Raw genomic sequence first — 18,442 nt, forward strand, 5'->3', positions numbered from 1 at the left:
TCCCTGCCCTAGGGGAGAGGTAACCTCTAGCCACTGGCCTGTTCCCAGCCCCGCCTCACCCTCTCGTGTTCATGATGAGCATTGTGCCCCTCCCCCCACTCTCCTACCCCCTCCCCGCCACGGGCTCCCAATTAGACCCTTTTCTACCACCTGCAGGTTCAGGTTTGCCTCTGGGACCAGGGGGATAGAGGAGCTAAATAACCAGGTCACGGGGGACAGCGCTCCCTGCCACGCATCGAGAATGTGGAAACACGCCAGGAAGAGGGTTGAAGAGCCCTTTGCCTTTGGCTCACCTGTGATCCCTCTGCTCACTCGGGCCAACTCTGAAATCTTCAGTCTGGGCCGGCTCGGAGGCAGCCACAGCCCCTCCTCTTGTTTTGACCCGTTAGTCTGTCTGAGCAGCCTGGGGTCTCCCTGTCTCGGAAAGTGTCATCTCCAGTCGGGCTGCATCCGGGCTCTTCCTGGGGGCTCACAAGAGCCAGTGATGGTGCAGAGGGAAGGCCCGTGCCTGCTGAGCGCTGCCTGACCTCCCCGCCCACAGGCAGACAGGCTGCACGTGGCGCAGGCCGGCCGGAAGACAGCACAGTTTGGTTAGACCCTGGGGAACGCTGGGTAGCCAGGGGCAGCTCTTCCCAGGCCCAGGGTCCTCAGCTTCCCCACAGCCCTCACAGCCACCTTGGAAAGGGCGTGGACCTGCCAAGGGAACCCTGGGCTCCGATCCTGAACCTGCCAGGCTGAGGGTGGTGAGAGGCCCAGATGTCGGCCTTGGGGTGCTGCTGCACGGAGGCACCCAGGGCTGGGTGCTCCTTCAGGGATGGGGTGGGGACAGCCCAGAGCAATGTCAGCAGGTGTGTGTGGGGGTTCATCAGATCACCCCGTTGCTCATTAGGGTTGAGGCATGAAAGGGTCCACACAGCCAGGTGCCTGAAGCCTGCAGCTCAGCGTGGCCCCAAGGCGCCACCTAGTGGCAACACTGGGGCCCACCCCCGTGGAAGAGGTTGTGTAGCTGGTCCCCTACAACTCCCAGCCCAAATGGGGCTCAGTCACACAGCTCAGGTTGGAGTCTCTTCTGAGCACCCAGCAGGCACCAGAGAACACGAGGCTTCAAGGGGCTCAGCCAAGGCCTTGTGATGCATTACATGTCAACAGGCACAAGGAAGCTTTGGGGTGGGGTCTGCTTCAAGGCTTGCTTAGGGTGTCGGCAGAGGTCTCCAGGTTCCTTGTCACCTGGATGACCCTGGTTACACATGGTCTCCAGTCCCTATCTAGAAGTTGGAAGCCTACCCGTGTCCAGCTCTGGTCACTATCGCTGGGCGGTACCCGGGTGCACACGGGGCTGGGAGAGCTCAGTGGGCTGTGGCCAGTGGGCAGAGCCACTTCTCGTGGCCGTTGACCCGTCCTCGTGGGCTTTCTCCCCTAGCAGGACGGATGCTCACCCCTCCGCCTTGCCCACGGCACTGTCACACCACCACCGAGATGGACAGCCTGTCCCCGGCAGGGCAGCTTCTGTGGCTCGCTGCAAACATCAGTGGGGGCTAAAAGGCACCCGCCCAAGGATGCACGCAGCCGGGGACCGCTGGAGTCGGGTTAGGCCTCGCACGGCTGGCGCCATCACGTGTCCCACAGGAGACAGAGTGGCGGCGAAGGAGGCAAGTACGACAAAGACGTGGTTCTGTACAAAACCTGAAATATTTTTACTTTTTTTTTTAAAACTTTGGTCTAAGTTGCCTTAGACCTCATGGACTCGATACAAGAGTAATATGAACTGGGAAATAGAACACTTTAATAGCCACGATAAACTTTGTTAGAAATGTACATGTCGCCAAAATAATAATAAAATTAAAAAGAGAAAGAGAGAGAACAGCTTGATGCCCGGGTTAAGATTATAGAAATGTTCACAAGGACAGGGTCAAGGAAACTTTAAAAACACCAGTTCTGAGTAAGCCTGGGGCCTGCAGGATGCCCCTCTCCCAGCCCCGGGCCCTGGGGACGGCGTCCCTCCAAACAGGTCAAGTGGGAGTGGATAAGGCCTCCGCCAAGCTGCATCTCCTCGTGGACAACACATCCAGGTAACGGGTGTAGAAACGAACCTCATAAGAAATGTACAAATATAAAAAGCTACAAACATTAATAAATTACAGCATCACGAAACACAAATACTTCACAAGGTGCTAGTGAAATATAACTGCATCCCCGACCCTCGTCGCGCAAGAAGGAGAGCGAAGAGCTGGTGTGAGACTGGAGACGCGGCTTCGGGGCCTGTGGGAGGGGAATCTGTGGACTAGCCGCTCCGAGAGACAGAGCGTAAGGCCGCGCAGACGCCGTTGTTTTTCAGGCAATACCTTAGTTCCTAAGAGGAAAATAAGAGTAACAAAAGGAAAGGAAAGGAAAGAGAAAGGGGCGGGTGGGGTGCGGGTCAGAACCCAACCGTCCATGGGCGTGGGGGGGAGCCAAAACTCGTATAAAGGTTAATGAAGGACTCTATAGAAAGAAATTCCTAGAGATACTTTTGCTCTTATAAAAAAGAAGTCATTTAAAAAGCTATTTACACGCTACATTCTATGAAAAATATGCTTCCGGAAATACATCTAAAATGAAAATACAGGATTGCCTGAGAAACAAACCCAGCCCCTCCGTGTCGATGGGTGTGGACATGCCGCCTGAGATGGCCCAGCACTCGTGATGCCGCCCAGGGCCCAGACAGGTGCTGCCGTGCTGGCTCCAGCCCTGTGGCCCCGCTCACCCGTCTGCCCGCTCAGGGCAGGGTGCCTTGGCCTAGAAGTGCTGTTCCAGAGTGGGGCCCCTCCACGTGGCTTAGCCTGGGTCCCCTGGACCCTAAGACGTGGCTGAGCTGTCACCCTTCCCCTGCGACCCCACAGTGGCTCCTCCACCCACTAACAAACCAACCTAACTGTGGGTCCTGACAACCCCAACTGTTCCCCAGGCATTTGGGGTGTGACACCCACTATCTGGCCTGCTACCTGCCAAGCCAGGGAGCTGGGGCAAGCTGTCCTCGCCTGGGTCAGGCGCTGTGAGACTCGCTCCCAGGAAGAGGGGGAGGGGGCATCCAATACCCCACCGCTCCTCTCTCTCTCTCTGTGTCCTTTGCCTTGTTTTACGCCTTTGGAGGCTGCCGGCCTGGGGCCAGCTCGGACTCGAGCTGGTGAGCGTGGCTCACTGCACCTTCCTTGAAGGCCTCACGCTCCCAAGCAGAGCCACAGAGGTCACCCAGCGGGGTGCCTGGAGGCTGTCCTGAAGCTGGCAGGGCCACTTTCAGGTCACCCTCAGCAACTCGAGAAAGGGTGTCCACGTTCACAACAAGGGTCGGCGGTGCTCCGCTCATGCCACTTGCTCAAGGGACAGATGCTCGTGCTGGGGGGAGGTGGCTGGGAGGAGGCAAGGCCCTCCCTTGGCCAGGCGGCCAGGCCACCCTCCTGGGAGGGGCTGATGCAGCGGGGCTCCGGGGTCCTGAGCAGAGCAGAAGGATCCTGGCTTTCCAAGCCTTAAAGGAGCAGCTTCCCGTTCCGATGGATCTTCAAGATCTTTCCAAGCCTTTGCTTGGCGGTGGCCATGCCCTTTTTTGTACGTTTTCCTACAGAAGTGAGGAGAGAATTAAAGAGAAAAAGAGAAAGCTCAAGAGTGACAGCTACAGGAGGATAGGCTCCCACAGGCCACCCACCTCTAACAGCCAGCTAGGCTGAGCCCTGGGCTCAGAAGTCCCCGTGGGGCCAAAGTGCTCAGAGGTGCAGGGGCCATGGTGGACTTGGTTCAGGATGGCATGGCAAAGAGGCAAGAGAGCACCCTGCCACCCCACCCCACCCCCGAGGCAACAAGGCCATCTCAAGTGCCAGCAGTAAGTAACCACTCCCCAAAACCTTGGCCACTAGGTGCAGACTGGAGTGTAGGTAGGCAGGATGAGGGAGGCCACAGGGGTCCCACAGGGCCTGGCTGCTGTGACATTCTAACCCACAGACAGCTTTATCCACCAGCCTGGCTCATATCACAGCCAGCTTCCACCTGTGGCAAATGGCTGACCACAAGGCCTGGGCCAGAGCCCTGAGCCGAAGACTTGTCCTAAAGTTTGTAACCGACGAGGCCTCTCCAGAATGTATCTCCTGACATTAGCTTATGTCTTTCAAACTAGGCAGAGCAGTGGCAAACATTCATGTGGAAGATGGGGGCCATGCAGAAGCACGGGTGTAACTGTCTCAGATGCCCAGCACCTGCCGTCCTGGGACCAGAAGGCCCCTGGCAGTGTGCTTCCTAAGGGCAAGGGCAGGCAGGGCAGAAGGGGTACCTTTGGCAGCAGTGTTGTTGGGGGATGATGCAGAAGGCCGCCTCTGTGTGAGAAAGACTCCGGGGGCCATGGGCTGGGAGGCACGGCCAGCCTGAGCCCCTGCAAATGTGCCAGCTGCTGTGTATTCGTGATCTGCCAGGCTACTGCTGTGTGATTCAGGCAGGGGCTCAGGGGAGCTGCCCTCCTGTGAAGCTTGGCTGCTGGCTGTGCTGGTGGAGGCCGGGGTGGTGGAGGCTGGGGTGGTAGAGGCCGGGGTGGTGGAGGCCGGGGTGGTGGAGGCCGAGGTGGTACCCGTGGAGGTGGAGGCGGAGGTGGAGATGGAGGGGGGGCCGGTGTTAGGAGTCGGCTTCCTTTTGGTGTTCTTCTTCTTCCTGTTTTTCTGCTCCTCCTAAGAACAGAGTGTGGAGTTGTGCTACCCATCAGCTGCCCCGGGTACATCAGAGTGGGCAGGGCCAGCACAGCCTCCACCCAGAAGCAGGCTTTCAGGGGTTCAGACCTCCACCAGGCAGAAAGTCTGGCCCACGGGAGCCCACTGTGAGTTCTGCAACAAATGACCAATGAGAGGAGCAGGCAGAGGCAAGCCGCAGCTCCTGCCTGTGTGCACTCCTTAAAAGTGCCAGGATCCTTGGGAATGGAAGTAGTCCCCAGCGGCATTTAATAAGGACATCCTGGGCACCAGAGGGCACCCAGTTAGTGAGCGGTGTGTGCCTGGGCTAAGAGGAACAGGCCTGCGCACCTGGCCTCCCTGCACCTACTCAGAATCTAGAGCCGCTCTCCTGCCTTGACAGACCTAGCCCTGGCGTCTCCACACAGGGACAGTGGCTGAGGTGTCGGGAAGCCAGCCTAATGTCACGCAGTGGAGACTTATTCTTGCAAGACCCCCTTCAGTCTCCTCACCTGCTGGGACAGCTTGGCCGCAGCAGCTGCCAGCCCAGTCTCGATGGAGGCCACTCTGGTCCCCTCACGCACAGGCCTGTCTTGTCTTGGCACTGACGGGCCGACCCTGGCTGTGGAAGACACGGGGAAGGCCAACCAATCACCTCTGGAAGTGGTGGCCCATTCACCCCAGACCATCTCTGGATCTGGGGAGTATCTAAGTCTCTCCCCAGCCACACTGGGGTATCCATGAGGCAGTATGGGAGGCCCAGCAAACTGGCCAAGAAAAGCCAGATAGGCAGGGCACTCTGAGAGGTGGGCAGGCCTGATCTCACCCACCACCCCAGCATGTTTCAAGTACCCCTCCTAGATCTTCCTGCAGAGGACCCTGGGGAAAAGAGGCCCCAAATGAGAGGGTTCTTGAGTGAAGTCTAGGCTTGGAGATCCCAAGACACAAAGCCCACCCCCAGCCAGGGCCGCACTCCCCACAGGGCCCTGACCAATCTCTGCTAGACATGCCTAGAGACACGCCTACGTCCTCAGTGGCCACATGCCAGGTCCCCAGCCCAGCTCTACCTGTGGGGCTGTAGGGAGCATCGTCTGAGCCTTTCCTCTTCTTTGACCGGGACTTGAAAACAGGGTTATCTTCATCAGACTCCAGGGAGGGGTAGACTGAAGGAGGCAATAGGAGAGCAGGCCCCTGAGTGGTTGGGCAGCCAGGGCTTGGTGAGGGGGTGGGTGTAGGGTGCTGTTGCTGCAGTGGCCTAGGGACCCCAGATCTGTCCTTAGGTTCTTAGCCCTGCTGTGCAACTAAAGCAAGAGCACCTACATGAGGCAGGAAAGTACCTGCACAGGCTGCCAGCCTCGCCCACCCCAGGCTTGCCTGTGGCTGGAACCCTTAATCACTTAGTCACAGCTGCTTTAGGAGCCTGAGACAAGGGGTTCTTCTGGAGGCTGCTGAGGTGGAGAGTGAGAAGCTGAGGGGACTGGGCTAATTCCATGGTATCTGAAGCCCCAAGATTCTCCCAGCACGTTGGGAGAAGGTGCCTGCCTAGTGGCCAGCATGGCCACTGATGAGCTTCCCTGGCTCACGGACTCCCCAGTGACCCCACACTGTGGGTCCTGCTTCCCTTGACCAAGGGCCAACTGGGAAACCTGTAAGGCTGCAGATTCTGTGGGTGGCAGCAGGAAGCTGGCACTCCCCAAAGAGAGTGGAAACAAGCAGGCACACCTACCACGGAGCCTAGATCTGTGCATGGGCAGGACAGGCTTCCCCTCTCAGGAGCTCTCCTTTGAAGGGGCCTAGATCAGTAAAGCCCAGCCTCTGGCCATCAGAAAGGTAGCATGGGGACTAGCAGCCTGCAGCAGGCCCTCTGCCACCATGCTCCAAAGGTGGGGTGTATTAAAGCAGGTGTCTGAGGAGGCACACCCTGCTGGCAGGAGGCATGTTGCCTGTGTCCATAGCAGAAGGCCAAAGCCTTGATGGTTTCTGGCCTCACATATGGCTGCAGGGTTATCCTGGGGCCTTGGTCTTTCCATCTTACAGTTGGGGCAGGGGCTCCCAGAAAGCTAAATACATGGTGAGCTATAACTCAGCAGGACCCCCTCAGAGACACAGCCAAGGGATGTAAGGGCAGGTTCCAAGAGGAACCAGTACACACACATTCACAGCAGCCAAAAGAAGAGTTCAAGGGCCAGGGGACTTTCAGTTCACTTCCTACACATTACTCAGCCTGGAAGAGGCAGGAAATTCTGGCATGTGCCACAGTATGCATGGGACCGCAAAATCACGTGTTATCTGATCCTTTTATGTGTCCAAAACAGGTCCACAGAGACCTGAAGCACCTGACAAGTGGCCAGGGCTGGGGAGGGACGAACTGGATGGGGAGAGATTCTGAAAAGGCAGTAGTTACTTAGGCCACAAATGACAGGCTTCCAAAAGATGATAGTGTTTTGTTTTGTTTTGTTTTGTTTTGTTTTGAGATAAGGTCACACTGTGCAGCCCTGGCTAGCTTGGAACTCACTATGTAGACCAGGCTGGCCCAGAACACAGAACAGAGATCTGCCTTGCCTGTGCCTCCAGAATGCTGGGATTAAAGGTGTGTATCACCGCACTCCATCCCAAGATGGGCCTTACAGTTTAAACTGTAGCTCGTGGGCCTCCTCGGCCTGCTCCTAGCCGGTGCTGCCCCCTCCAGGCAGCAGCAGTGAGCTGCAGCCATGCTCACCATAGTCCGAATCCTTGAAGCAGGCATCCAGGTGGTCCTGCTCCTCATAGTCCTCCAGGTCAACGCTGTTCTTGGCAGTCCTCTTCAGCAGGCGCTTCCCCGGGCCTTTGCTGCCACCACCGTTCTTCCGGGCACCATGGGCTGCCAGGGAACCACCCTTGGCCTGGCCAGTGCCCCACGTGGTCTGTAAGCAGGAGTCGGAGGCCTGCAGGTTGGCCATGGACAGCATTCCCTGAATGGCTTCCTGTGTGCTGGGGGAGGCAGGGGGCTGGCTAGGGACACAGAGAGACAACAGGCACTCAGCCATGGCCCGTGGCCCACAGCCAGGACAGTGGGATCACAGACTAGAGCCCGGAGCCCATGATCCACAATTTGCAGCCCAAGGTAGCTGTAACTGTAGCCCAAGGCCCATGGCTGTGCACACACTGGCCTGGGCAGCCAGCAGATAACAGAGCCACAGGGGCTGATGACTGACTCAGCAGTGGAAAAGGCCTTGCACACTCAGCCACACTCCAGGGAGGGGAAGAGGCCTTGGGGTAGAACAAGGGAACACACACAGGGAGGCAGGTGGGGTCAGATCTTGCACCACAGTGCCGTGGCAGTTCCCACAACTTTTGAGCTGGCCGGAGGGTCCTCTGCCTGACTCCTGTGCCCTTCCACAGCTGACCCTGACTCAGTCCTAGCCAGGGGCATTTCTTCTCCCCACCCCTATACCGAAACAGGGAGGTCCTCACTTCTCCCACGACATACTCACCCGAAGTGATCCACAACCTCAGCTACAGTGACACCCTCACCCACACCCGCACCCACCCTCACGTCTCCCTGCACCGCACTCACACCCTCATCGGTACCTCCACCCTCGCACACGCTTACATACACGGCCGTCCACACCTGCACCTACAGCTACCGGTCCACGCCGGCACTCCGCCCCGCACACTCCTATCTCTGTCTGTGCCTACACATCTCCTGGTTAGGCACAGCCACGCCTCAGCCTGGCCAGGCTCCCCTCTCTGGGTCCCTCCATGCCGACTCCAGAGCTTCCTGATGAGCCCCAGTCTTCCTGTCTCCTAGCTTCAGGCAGGGCTGCCCACAGGGTTCCACCTGCATTCTTCTGCCGAGTCCTTGTTGCCGTGCCCTTTTGTGCTCTTCTAGCAGTGCTCCTGTCTGCTGTCCCATGTCCTCTTTCTGGCTGCCCTGGTATGCTGCCTTCCAGAAAGAGCATCCCAAACTAGGTTCAGGGACCAGTGCTCATTATCCCATAGACCTGAGGCCTGGCTGCTGCTGCTGCACTGCAAAGACCCTCGGGGCTCGGCTGGCTCCTGGGTGGTCTCCACAGTTTCCACCAGCCGCTGCAATAGGATCTAGCTCAGGCTTCCTCAGGGCCCTGTGCTGGTCCAGCCCACTCACCTCCTCCAGCCTAGACTTTCCACCTGTCTAAGCCAGAAGCACCTGGATTGCTTAGAAAACGCCCACACCTAGGGGTTTCGTCAGGGGTTTCTGAGTCAGGGTCTAGCGCAGGATCCAAATGGCCACATGATGTCCAGGCAGAGAGCCAAACTTCCCACGGCTCCATGGAGACCTGGCCCAGTGGAAGCTCCCCCTGGAGACTTTCTGGTACCTACTCGGGCTCAGCAGTTCTGCAGATGAGCCCCGCCGACAAAAGAATGGCCTTCCTCCCACGGGTGAAGAAAAGCACGACCAGTACCAGGGACATCTGCTACCTGAGCCACCTCGGTGGTCATGGTCTGGACTAGAGCCACGAATGACTCTGTCACCTCCCTGCACTCCTTGTTCCCCTTCTCCCGAGCCTCCTGAATCAAAGCCCTCTTGTCTCTAGCTTCTCCCGTGCTTTGTCTTGCATACCCCAGAAGCACAACAGGTCTCTGGAGCACTTTTGAAAAGATCTTTGCAGGAAAGCGCACCACAGCCCCTGAGAAGAGGGTGTGTCAGGAGATGACGTCACGGCAAGCCCAGGACCAGAAGGTGATGAATGGCAGTGAGGGCACACAGCATTGTGCAAAAGGCGCCCACCCTCCATGCTTCCCTCCACTTGCTGAAGATGCCGCATGTGGGAAACAGTGGTGTGCAGGCCTCCTTATGCACCAACCGAAGGGACCTAGGAAAGCCACTGCTCAGGGCACGGGGCTTCTAGAGAAGGCCCTGTTTGGGGGTGGGGGTGGGGGTTAGAGAGAGAGGAAACAGCCCCACTGGGGCTAGACGGGCAAGTTTGAAGAAAAGCCTGAGGAGAAAGAAGCCAGAGCCCACTATGAAAGCTGCCCCCTAGGCTGAAGCCACAATGGAAGGCCAAGTCACACAGCCCTAAGTTCTGCAGAAAGCAATGCCACAGCCACCCTTGTTAAGCCTGCCCTGCCCTGCGTACAATGCAGGGCTATGTTTCGAAGGCTAGCAGCTGTCCTGGCACTGTCCAGCTGTGCCAGTCTCGTGGACTTCTCTAAGCAGGAGCAGGTCACGGGCAGGAACAAATAACTCACCTTATACCCTCAAGGTACAAAGCTCTATCCCATTCTCAACCCAGGCCTCAGGGGAATGCCAAGACATCCACCACAGGGGCCCTAAAAACTGATGGCAGGGCCCCCATGAGAGCCCACTTGGACATGAGCTGCCCACCTATACCATCTGGGTGACCCCAGACCCAGCTGGCCCATCTATCTGCAAGGTTGCTGGAGAATCAATGAACAAAGTTTAACTAGTCAGCATGGAAAATAATACTTTAATCCTCCAATTACCATACCCAAATCCCCTGCTTTTCCCATAGCTGTAAACACCAAGCAAACCATCCACAAGAAATTAACATATTTTCCTCCGTTTTCTTCAGCTGTTTTTTTCCAAACAGTCAGTACTTAAAACAGAGCCAATGGACCATCAAAAACTGACCCATGCTCCAAATGGGAGACTTGGAGAGAGGAACTGCCCGCGGCAGGCTGAGGGGGCTGGCTGGCCTCTGAGGACACGTGTGAGGACGAATGTAAGGTCTGCAGAGCACTCTCCCCAGACTTGGGGCATGGGGCCACAGCGGCTCTGGTTTCTCATTAGCAGACAGCCTCCTCTTGGCCTTGCAAATAAGGGTTCAAATGCCCCCATCTGTGTTCCATCTCCATGCCACCCAGAGTTCTCTATCCACACACGCTTAACAAGGTACCTGATGGCTAAGCCCAAGATTCTTGGCCCTATCTGCCCTCACCCTGGGTGGCACCAGCTTCACCCCATGTTCCAACTTCCCAGGCCTTTCCACTGAGGTCACGGGCATCCAGGGTGCGGGGTGGTGGCTCTTAGACCCCAAGATCATCAAAGTGTTAGCTAGCACATACTTTGTCCTGGAAGCCAGGCATCCCTATGACCAGAAACCCCACACGGGGCCACAGTCTTTCTGTTTGTTTGTTTTGCTTTGCATTTTGAGGCAGGGTTTCTCTGTAGAGCCTTGGCTTTCCTGGACTCACTTTGTAGACCAGGCTGGCCTCAAACTTGCAGAGAACTGCCTGCCTCTGCCTCTCCGAGTGCTGGGATTACTGACATGTGCCACCATGCCCAGCAGGGCCACGGTCTTGAGTATGGACGTGCTCTAATGGGCAGAGGCCACAGCCAGGCTTCACCATGTGGACAGCAAGGCTCTTACTGCCTCATGCTAGGCTGAGCCAGGATCCTGTGCCCAAAAACCATGCCCATGCCTTCCCATCATGCTTCACTCCCACCAGGAAAGCGCCTGAGGCCGGCTGGCTGTGAACATGATATCACATTCAGAACAGTAATCTCTGAAATAAAATATGGCCAACTAATTTAGCAAAAGCTTGTTTCAATCAGGCCCTTAATCCGCCTAACCGGAATCTCCTGTCATCTACAGGCTGACCCGACCGTGGCCTCCGCCTGGAGCAGCCTCAGAGTCAAGGTGAGCTGCTGCCACATCTAAAGACTACTCAGGCAAATGCAGGAGCAGGCACCCAAGACGGTTGCATGGGACTTGCCTTCCTGGATGTGAGAGGCCATGAGGGACCATGAGGGACCAAGAGGGGCCATGAGGGAGCATGAGGGACCGGCACACTCAAAGTGGATACAGCCCAGCACCCAGCAACTCTTTAGTAGCCTCAAGTTGGGCCCCTGAGTGAGGTCAGCCCAAAGCCTGGGCCTGCCTCTGCTGCCTCCAAGCTGTGGGCCCTGGCAAGGTTGTCTAAGCCCCGGAGCCTCAGTTTCCCCACCTATATAGTTAGAGTCAGAAGCTGTCATAAGACTAGAGAGCTGGGAGGAAACTACTGTTCCCCGAGTGTGGCACAGAGGGTCTTTGGGGGGAGGCTCAGGCTGTGCTCCACCAGTCACCTGCCAGTGCCACACCTGGAAAAGCCGGTAAAGTCTCAGTGAGAAATAAACAGTGGTCAGGTGCTTAAACCCCAGGTCAACCAGGCATGAATCTAACTGGGACCATCAGGAGGGAAATGAAGCTGATCCCAGCTGCTCCGCAAGCCCAGCCCCCGCAGGCGGAGGCTGGGGCCTGGGCCAGTCACCGGCCGTGAGTGCTGCGGGCAGGGGGTGGCCGAGGCCCACCTGTTGGGGTTGTACTCCAGTGCCCCGACCTCCTCGCTGGCCTGCAGCAGGTCCAGGATGCCTGCGGCTGAGCTCCCGCTCTCCTTCTTGACTTTGGCATTGCGGCCTGGCTTGGTGTCCGTGTCGATGTGCAGAGAGCCCTCATCAGAGGAGTCGTCACTCTGGGGGGCCAGGGACAGAGCAGCCAGTCAGGGTGGGCCACTGGAAGGGGCACCTCATTTCCCCTTGAAAGAGCTCTGTTCTAATGAATGCCACGGGGTAGTCTCAGGTTCACACCATGGGCAAAGCCCTCATGAGACAGAAGTGGGTGCCAAGCCTTTCCTAGGTCCCTGAAACCCACAAGGCTAAAGTTGTCTTCACACCCTATTCTGCTTTTCCAAAGAGAGACCCAGAGTTTCATCAGGATGTTTCGACTAAAAACCTCTGGCCTATATAAGCTTATCCCATCAGGTGACTCAGGGGACAGGGGACAGGGACCTGTTACAAACCTGAGACCCCAGCATGACCCTTTCCTGCCAGCGAGCCACCTTGGAGGCCATGGCAGCGTGCTGCTGGTGGGGAACCACCCCCTGCCACCTGTTTACCTGAGGGCAAGCTTTGCTGCATCTATCTCCCATGGGGCAGGGAGCAGGTCCTTGGTCCTAGTGCCAAGGACTGAGCAAGACCTTGTCCTTCCTATTCCAAGCCCACATCTGAGCCCTGCCCACAGACAGGGGGAGAGTGGGTGTCCTCACATCAAACACAAGCACTCGGGCTGCAGAGGCGGAGCATGCAGCTGGCTGGCTCACCTTGTATGCCGCTGAGTCCAGCTTTGGCTTCGTGGCGGGCATGAGCAGAGCCTCCTTCTTGTCCAACAAGACTGAAAGCACAGCAGACAGCAGTCAGGTGGAGGCCTTCAGGGGGCGTCAGCCAAGAGCACTCGGAACCCCCTGCCCATGCCCAGCACACTCACAGGACAAGTCCCTTTTGGGGGCATTCTTCTTCCTCCTGATGGGAAACTCGTCAATCTTCAGCTCCCCATCATCTGACACGTACTCATACTCATCGCGCACAGGCTTGGCCTTGTCCTCCTTGAAGCTCTGCAAGGTCCCGAACACGCCAGGGCTGCTCGGCGGCCTGAGGGCCTTGGAGCTAGAGTAGAAGGGCTAGGTCAGCATGACCCCAGGGCCCTGAGGTCAGCAGGCAATGGACCCTCATGGGGATCTGGTAGAAATCATCCGCTTGGAAGGCCAGGTGCTAGCCGAGGGCTGTGCAATCTCTAGTTTCCACTGTGGGAAGTCTGCTCACGGGGAGCACACACGCTAGTCCTACAGCCTCCTCCTTCGCTCCACATCACCTGGTATACACCCAGGATATACAGTCATGCACTATAGAAAAAGACCTAAGCAAATGAGGTTCTAGAATGACCCACCCACTTAGGTTCTGACCCCAACGCTCCCTTCCAGACTTCCAGGGTTTAAATCAAATCTCAGGTGAGAGCAGGGCTAACCCTCTTGTCTTTTACTGCACGCTTATATTTTGAAAAAAAAAAAAAAAAAAAAAAAAACAACTGAAAAACCCCAAACAACAGCACAGCAGGGCTGAGCCACAGTACATCTCCACTGAGCTAGGAAACACTGTGTATCTTTCTTCTTGCTAGGGTAAGGCGGGATGCTGTGCTTTCCCCATGAGGAGATCTGGCTTGGACCTCCCTTGGCCTTTGGGACACACTTATCTAAATAAGGGGTCAGCAAGCTGAGCAAAATGCTTGCAGTGTTGACAGAGAGCACAGCAGGCCACAGCAGCCTCCAGCAGCCCCAGGAAAGGCTCCGCTGTCTTACAGCCGGGCCACGGACCACTATACCTATGCACACATGTGTTTGCATGGTTCTAGCGGCTTGTTCGCCGTCTGCATGTTCTAACCCACACAGCCCTGTCAGGGGTCTCATGTCACTGCAAAGTTTTTCTGGGACCCAGAAGTGACACTTCTAATGAAACGACAGAAGCAGAGTCATCCAAACAGGGTAGCAAGGCCATGCAGGTGTGGCGTCATCTACTTGGGGGCCCCGTCTCTGTGTCTCCATCACCCATAGGCCTTTCCCTCCCATCCCAGAGGAGGAAACAGAAGCTGCCAGTCCTGCAGGCAACGGGGATACCTCAGCAAGTCACGTTTGTCATCTACACTGTGTGGAGATCATGCGTGTGGCCGGGTGCCTGTGGCCACTCTTCCTGTCCACGACTGGAACCAAGGCTGCGGTGGCCATGCTGAGGCTCACTGGCTTCTAAACTGACACCATCCCTCTCTCAGCTCAGCTCGTCTCCCAAGGCCCTCAGCACCCACATCCACCCATCCCTCTCCAATGGCACTCATCGTAAGCCGTAAGCCACAGTTCAGGACGTGGAGTCATGAATTTACTGCGTGTGCACTGTCCTGCCCTCCTGGCCGCTGGGCTCAGAGCCTGTGTCCTGACCCCTGCTCAGGCGCTCCGCCTTAGCTCAGCGTGTAGTGTGAGGCACGTATGGAGTGTAGGATGTGAGATACCTGTGGGACGAATGGGCTGCTTCTGTACGTATGGAATGGGTAGGTGACGAGGGTATGTATGTGCGTGGCGTGTGGGGGCGCACGTCTGGTGTGAACAGTGTTGGTGGAGGTTATGACGCAAGGTATATATTTGTGTGTTGTATGATGCCATGTGCAGTGCTGTACGTGCCTGTGGGTGTTTGGCGTGAAGTGTGGTCTGGAATGGCCACAGGAGTGTGCGCGCGGCGGATGTGTTTACGGGAGTGGTGTGGGTGCCTGTGCAGAAGAGAGTGGTGCACAGCACCCGATGTGTGGTGGGGAGGGCACATGCGGTGTGGGGCGTGTGCATGACATCTGTGCGTTCACTCCCAGCCCTGCCCAGGCGCTCACATACCCCAGGAGTTTCCTGTTGGAGAAAGAGAAGGAGAACTTGTCCTTGTTCCCAGCCAGGGGTGACTTCTCCAACCTCTGCTCCTCCTCCATTTTCAGTAAAGAGTCAGGTTTGCTGTTCTGAAAGCAAGACCAAGGTTGTGGCTAAGCCCACTGGGAGGGGCTGGTATCCCAACCCATGTTAGTGGTACAGAAGGGCACCATGACATGCCCACGAAAGCTGTGGACAGACGCCAAGGCTGCCTAGCCATCAGCATGTAGGACCTACACAGACCAGAGATGGGACCACAAAGAAGGTGAAAAACCGTGGTGGGAAACGTGGATAGATGACACGCTTGTTTTTACACCGACACTGTCTACAGAGGGTGGCTTTCAGGAGATCATGCTACTCCAGACTCACACAGACTTTCCCTGTGGCCCCACCTCCTGGAGATAGGCAGACACACCCTGCCACAGGTCCACACCCCTCTCTCACCTTGTACTTCCACTTGGCCTCTGATTTGCTCTTCGTTTGCTCTCGGATTTCCAGCCTTTCCACGTCATTCTGAGTGTGGACCGTGTCCTTATTGGGGACACTCAGGACACTCTTTGGGGTCTGCAAACAGAGCAGCCATGACCCGAAGGTAGACACAGAAGGAGAGGGCTTGGGTTACGACAGCATAGAAGACCAGTTACTCCTGCTAGTCCGCAATCAGCACTCCATCTATTCCTTCACCTGCCCATCTGTCTGTCTGTTCATTTAGTCTTTCATTTCTCATCCATCCATCCGCCTACCTACTCATCCATCTCTCCATTTATCCATCCACTGCCCATCCACTCCTCTCTCCCTCCTTCCTTCCTTGACCCAGAAGGACAGTCCCAGTGGAATATTACAAGCCATGAGGACGGCCCCCAGATGTAGGAGAGAACCGTACTGTCCTGGAAGGAGCTCGCAGCCAATAGTCCTTAATCTCACAGGTTCAGTAGGACCCTGTATTGAGACCATCTCTCTCTGTCCGCAGGGGGCCTCAGGCCCTCATCACACCCCCTCCCCCAGTCCTCTGCCTTCTCCAAGTGTCTGCCTAGAACAGCCTTGTATATCTTCAAAGCCTTAGCCCCAGGGTGGGTTCTAGCACTTAGGAAAGCTAAGCAGGGCGGCCTCTGCGTGCCACCCACCCTGACCCTTCATCAAGCCTGTGGTCCTCCTGGGTGCTACCCCACCTCAGCACAAACCTGCTCTCTCTCCAGGGGCCTCAGTGCTCTGCATGGCCTGGGTTTTGGCCTAGATGCACAGGCCTCGGGCTGGCACAGGCAGGGAAGTACTCTGATTGGGCAGATTCATTGATAGCTAGACCCTGGACCCTTGCGCTCTCTGAAGACCTTACTCCACAGCTCCACCCCCCGCCAGGAGCAAGGAAAGACCCATTGGCCCTGCTGTTCCCTCTGGTTGGGCCCAAGGCAGGGGCTGCAGCACCTCAGCACGTCAAGGAGAGGGGCTCAGGAGTCCCACCTTTCCTTTCTTGGGGGGCTCCATCTTGGTGAGGGCCTCCTTTGTGTGGGCCTCAAGCAGGTCCAAGTTGGGGATGGTGGGCGAGGCTGACTCCTTGCACTTTTTCCCTTTCTTCTTGCTGCCATCCTTGAGCTTCAGGGTTTTGGGAGATTTGGGGGGCTTGGGGGGCTTGGGTATTTTGGATGGCTTGGGCATCTTCACAGTCTTAGGAGTCTTTTTTTTGGACACTTTCTCCAGGAGGGATCGAGGTGGGGTAGCCTCAACGGGAGATGGCGTTTCCTCCTTCTCCCGGTCCCCGTCACAGACCTCATCTGAGGAGGCGACAGCATTTACTTCAGGTCGGACAGTTTTGGAGGCATTCTGGTACGGGAAAAGGAGAGGGTCATTTGTGCTCCCTCTAGACCATGCCGGGAGTCGGGAGACCCTTACAGCCGAGCTGGGAGAGGCAGCCAGCTGAGAAAGGCACACACGGCTGACACCATGTGGCACTTCCCTATTTGTAAAGCGACATGCTCAGCACACGGCCCAATAACATCGAGAAACCCTCACACAACCCTACAGCCCACTCGTATGGTCCCAGACCATAGTCACTCAGTCCCTAGCTTCCTGGGGTTCTTCTGTCCTATCCAGGCCCAAGAGGCTGACAAGCTCCTTCAGGACCAGGAGAGCTGAGACTCAAAGCCTAGACTTGGGGTTCTGCACTCTTCTTTCCCTTCACCTCTTCTCCCCAAGCTCTCTCCAAGCCTTGGGCATGACCACTAATACAGAGAAATTTCACCAGTAGGTTCTGGGCCCACCTTTATCCCGGGGTCCATCAACCTGGCATGGCCTTACCTCGCTGAGCCTGATCTCTTTGGCCAGGTCCTTGATGAGCTGAGAGGGCCTGAAGTGCTCGGGGAGCTCGTCCTCATGCTCTGCCAAAGCCTGTGGAACAGTGGGATCAGTGCCAACTTGGCCACTGCACTGCCTTAGCCATTCCGTGTCCAGCCAGCCAGGCCCATGGCCACCCCATGGGGTGAGAGGCTGCCTAGGCACGTAAGGTTCTGTGGCTCTACCCAGTTAAGAAGGCCCTCTGTCAGCCACTTCTGTCAGTGGAAGATGCATCAAGACGGGGCCTTGCCTGAGGCCACCACCAGCTAGGTGAGGTGGTAGAGACCCCCTAGACTATCCCAGCCTTGAGTCTTAAGGAGATGGTAGCCATAGGATGGCCCCAAGAGGGTGGGAACCATGTCTGCGGCCTGTCTCCACCTGCCAGGCCCACACATGGGTGGAGAAAGGCCACAGACATGGTTTTCTACCTGACCTCTGCCTCAAGGTTCTCTGAGGCCTCCCACTTGTTCTCTCTGACCTAGAAGAGACCCCCTTGTCCCTCAAGTAGCAGGGGGGCAGGTGGCTCTGAAGAGCCAGAGCCCCTAGTATGAAACAGTATCACAGGTCACCCTAGGTAAGCCAGACCTACTTCCCCCTCTGTAGCCAGAACCTAGGCAAGGGAGAAAGTAAGTGGAAAGCTGGCATCCTCATGGTCTCTGTCTGAGAAACAGCTTCCAGGGGCTGGAGGAAACCAGGGCACAGGATCACCGGAAAGTGTCAGGAAGGAAAGGGATCCCCAGGTCACAAAGCGAATGAGCTGGGAGACAACACCAGGCTGCATGGCTGCTGAGCGGCAGGAGCCATGACTATATCCCTAGCACTTCCTGTCCAGATCCAGATGTGTGTGCTAACTGCACCAGCTGTTTCCTGGGGGCCTCTCTGCCCTTTCCAGGTTAACAGAAAGTTGTCCTGAGGAGACCTAGCCCTGGGCCAATGACCCCCGGCTGGCACAGACCACCTACACCTGTCCAGCACACCCCTCAGAGGATCATGGTTACTTTAGCAGGCCAGCGTAGACAGTGCCTTATTACTAGTTCCGCAGGACACACCGTTATGCCTTCCCCACCTACCCCCTATTCCATCAGACATACAGGAGTGCTTCCTACCTGCTTCTTCGTCCATGACCTAAAAGCACCATTGAGAATTTTAGCTCCTTGAACTAAATGTGGAGGCAGCTGTTTCCCAGACTTGTGAGAACCTGGGAAGGACAAGACAGGTTAGTGTGTGGCTGCTTGGCC

At 56.7% G+C, this 18,442-nt stretch overlaps 1 protein-coding gene across 1 annotated transcript in view; it reads right to left on the minus strand.

Moving 5' to 3' along the window:
• Positions 1-2,279: 2,279 nt before the first annotated feature.
• Positions 2,280-18,442, minus strand: part of Phf2 (PHD finger protein 2) — a 29,278-nt gene continuing 13,115 nt past the window's right edge. The window contains exons 9-21 of the mRNA XM_055595139.1: positions 18,311-18,402; positions 17,169-17,258; positions 16,335-16,694; positions 15,321-15,440; positions 14,850-14,965; positions 12,908-13,086; positions 12,744-12,814; positions 11,956-12,116; positions 7,402-7,673; positions 5,750-5,845; positions 5,195-5,304; positions 4,298-4,685; positions 2,280-3,592 (exon numbers count right to left, since the gene is read on the minus strand). Of these exons, the coding sequence (XP_055451114.1) occupies positions 3,504-3,592; positions 4,298-4,685; positions 5,195-5,304; positions 5,750-5,845; positions 7,402-7,673; positions 11,956-12,116; positions 12,744-12,814; positions 12,908-13,086; positions 14,850-14,965; positions 15,321-15,440; positions 16,335-16,694; positions 17,169-17,258; positions 18,311-18,402 (2,144 nt within the window). The 3' untranslated portion in view covers positions 2,280-3,503. The remainder of the gene's footprint in view (positions 3,593-4,297; positions 4,686-5,194; positions 5,305-5,749; positions 5,846-7,401; positions 7,674-11,955; positions 12,117-12,743; positions 12,815-12,907; positions 13,087-14,849; positions 14,966-15,320; positions 15,441-16,334; positions 16,695-17,168; positions 17,259-18,310; positions 18,403-18,442) is intronic.

This window comes from Psammomys obesus, unplaced genomic scaffold (genome assembly GCF_907164565.1).
Source record: "Psammomys obesus unplaced genomic scaffold, mPsaObe1.curated_primary_1811, whole genome shotgun sequence".
NCBI lineage: Eukaryota > Metazoa > Chordata > Mammalia > Rodentia > Muridae > Psammomys > Psammomys obesus.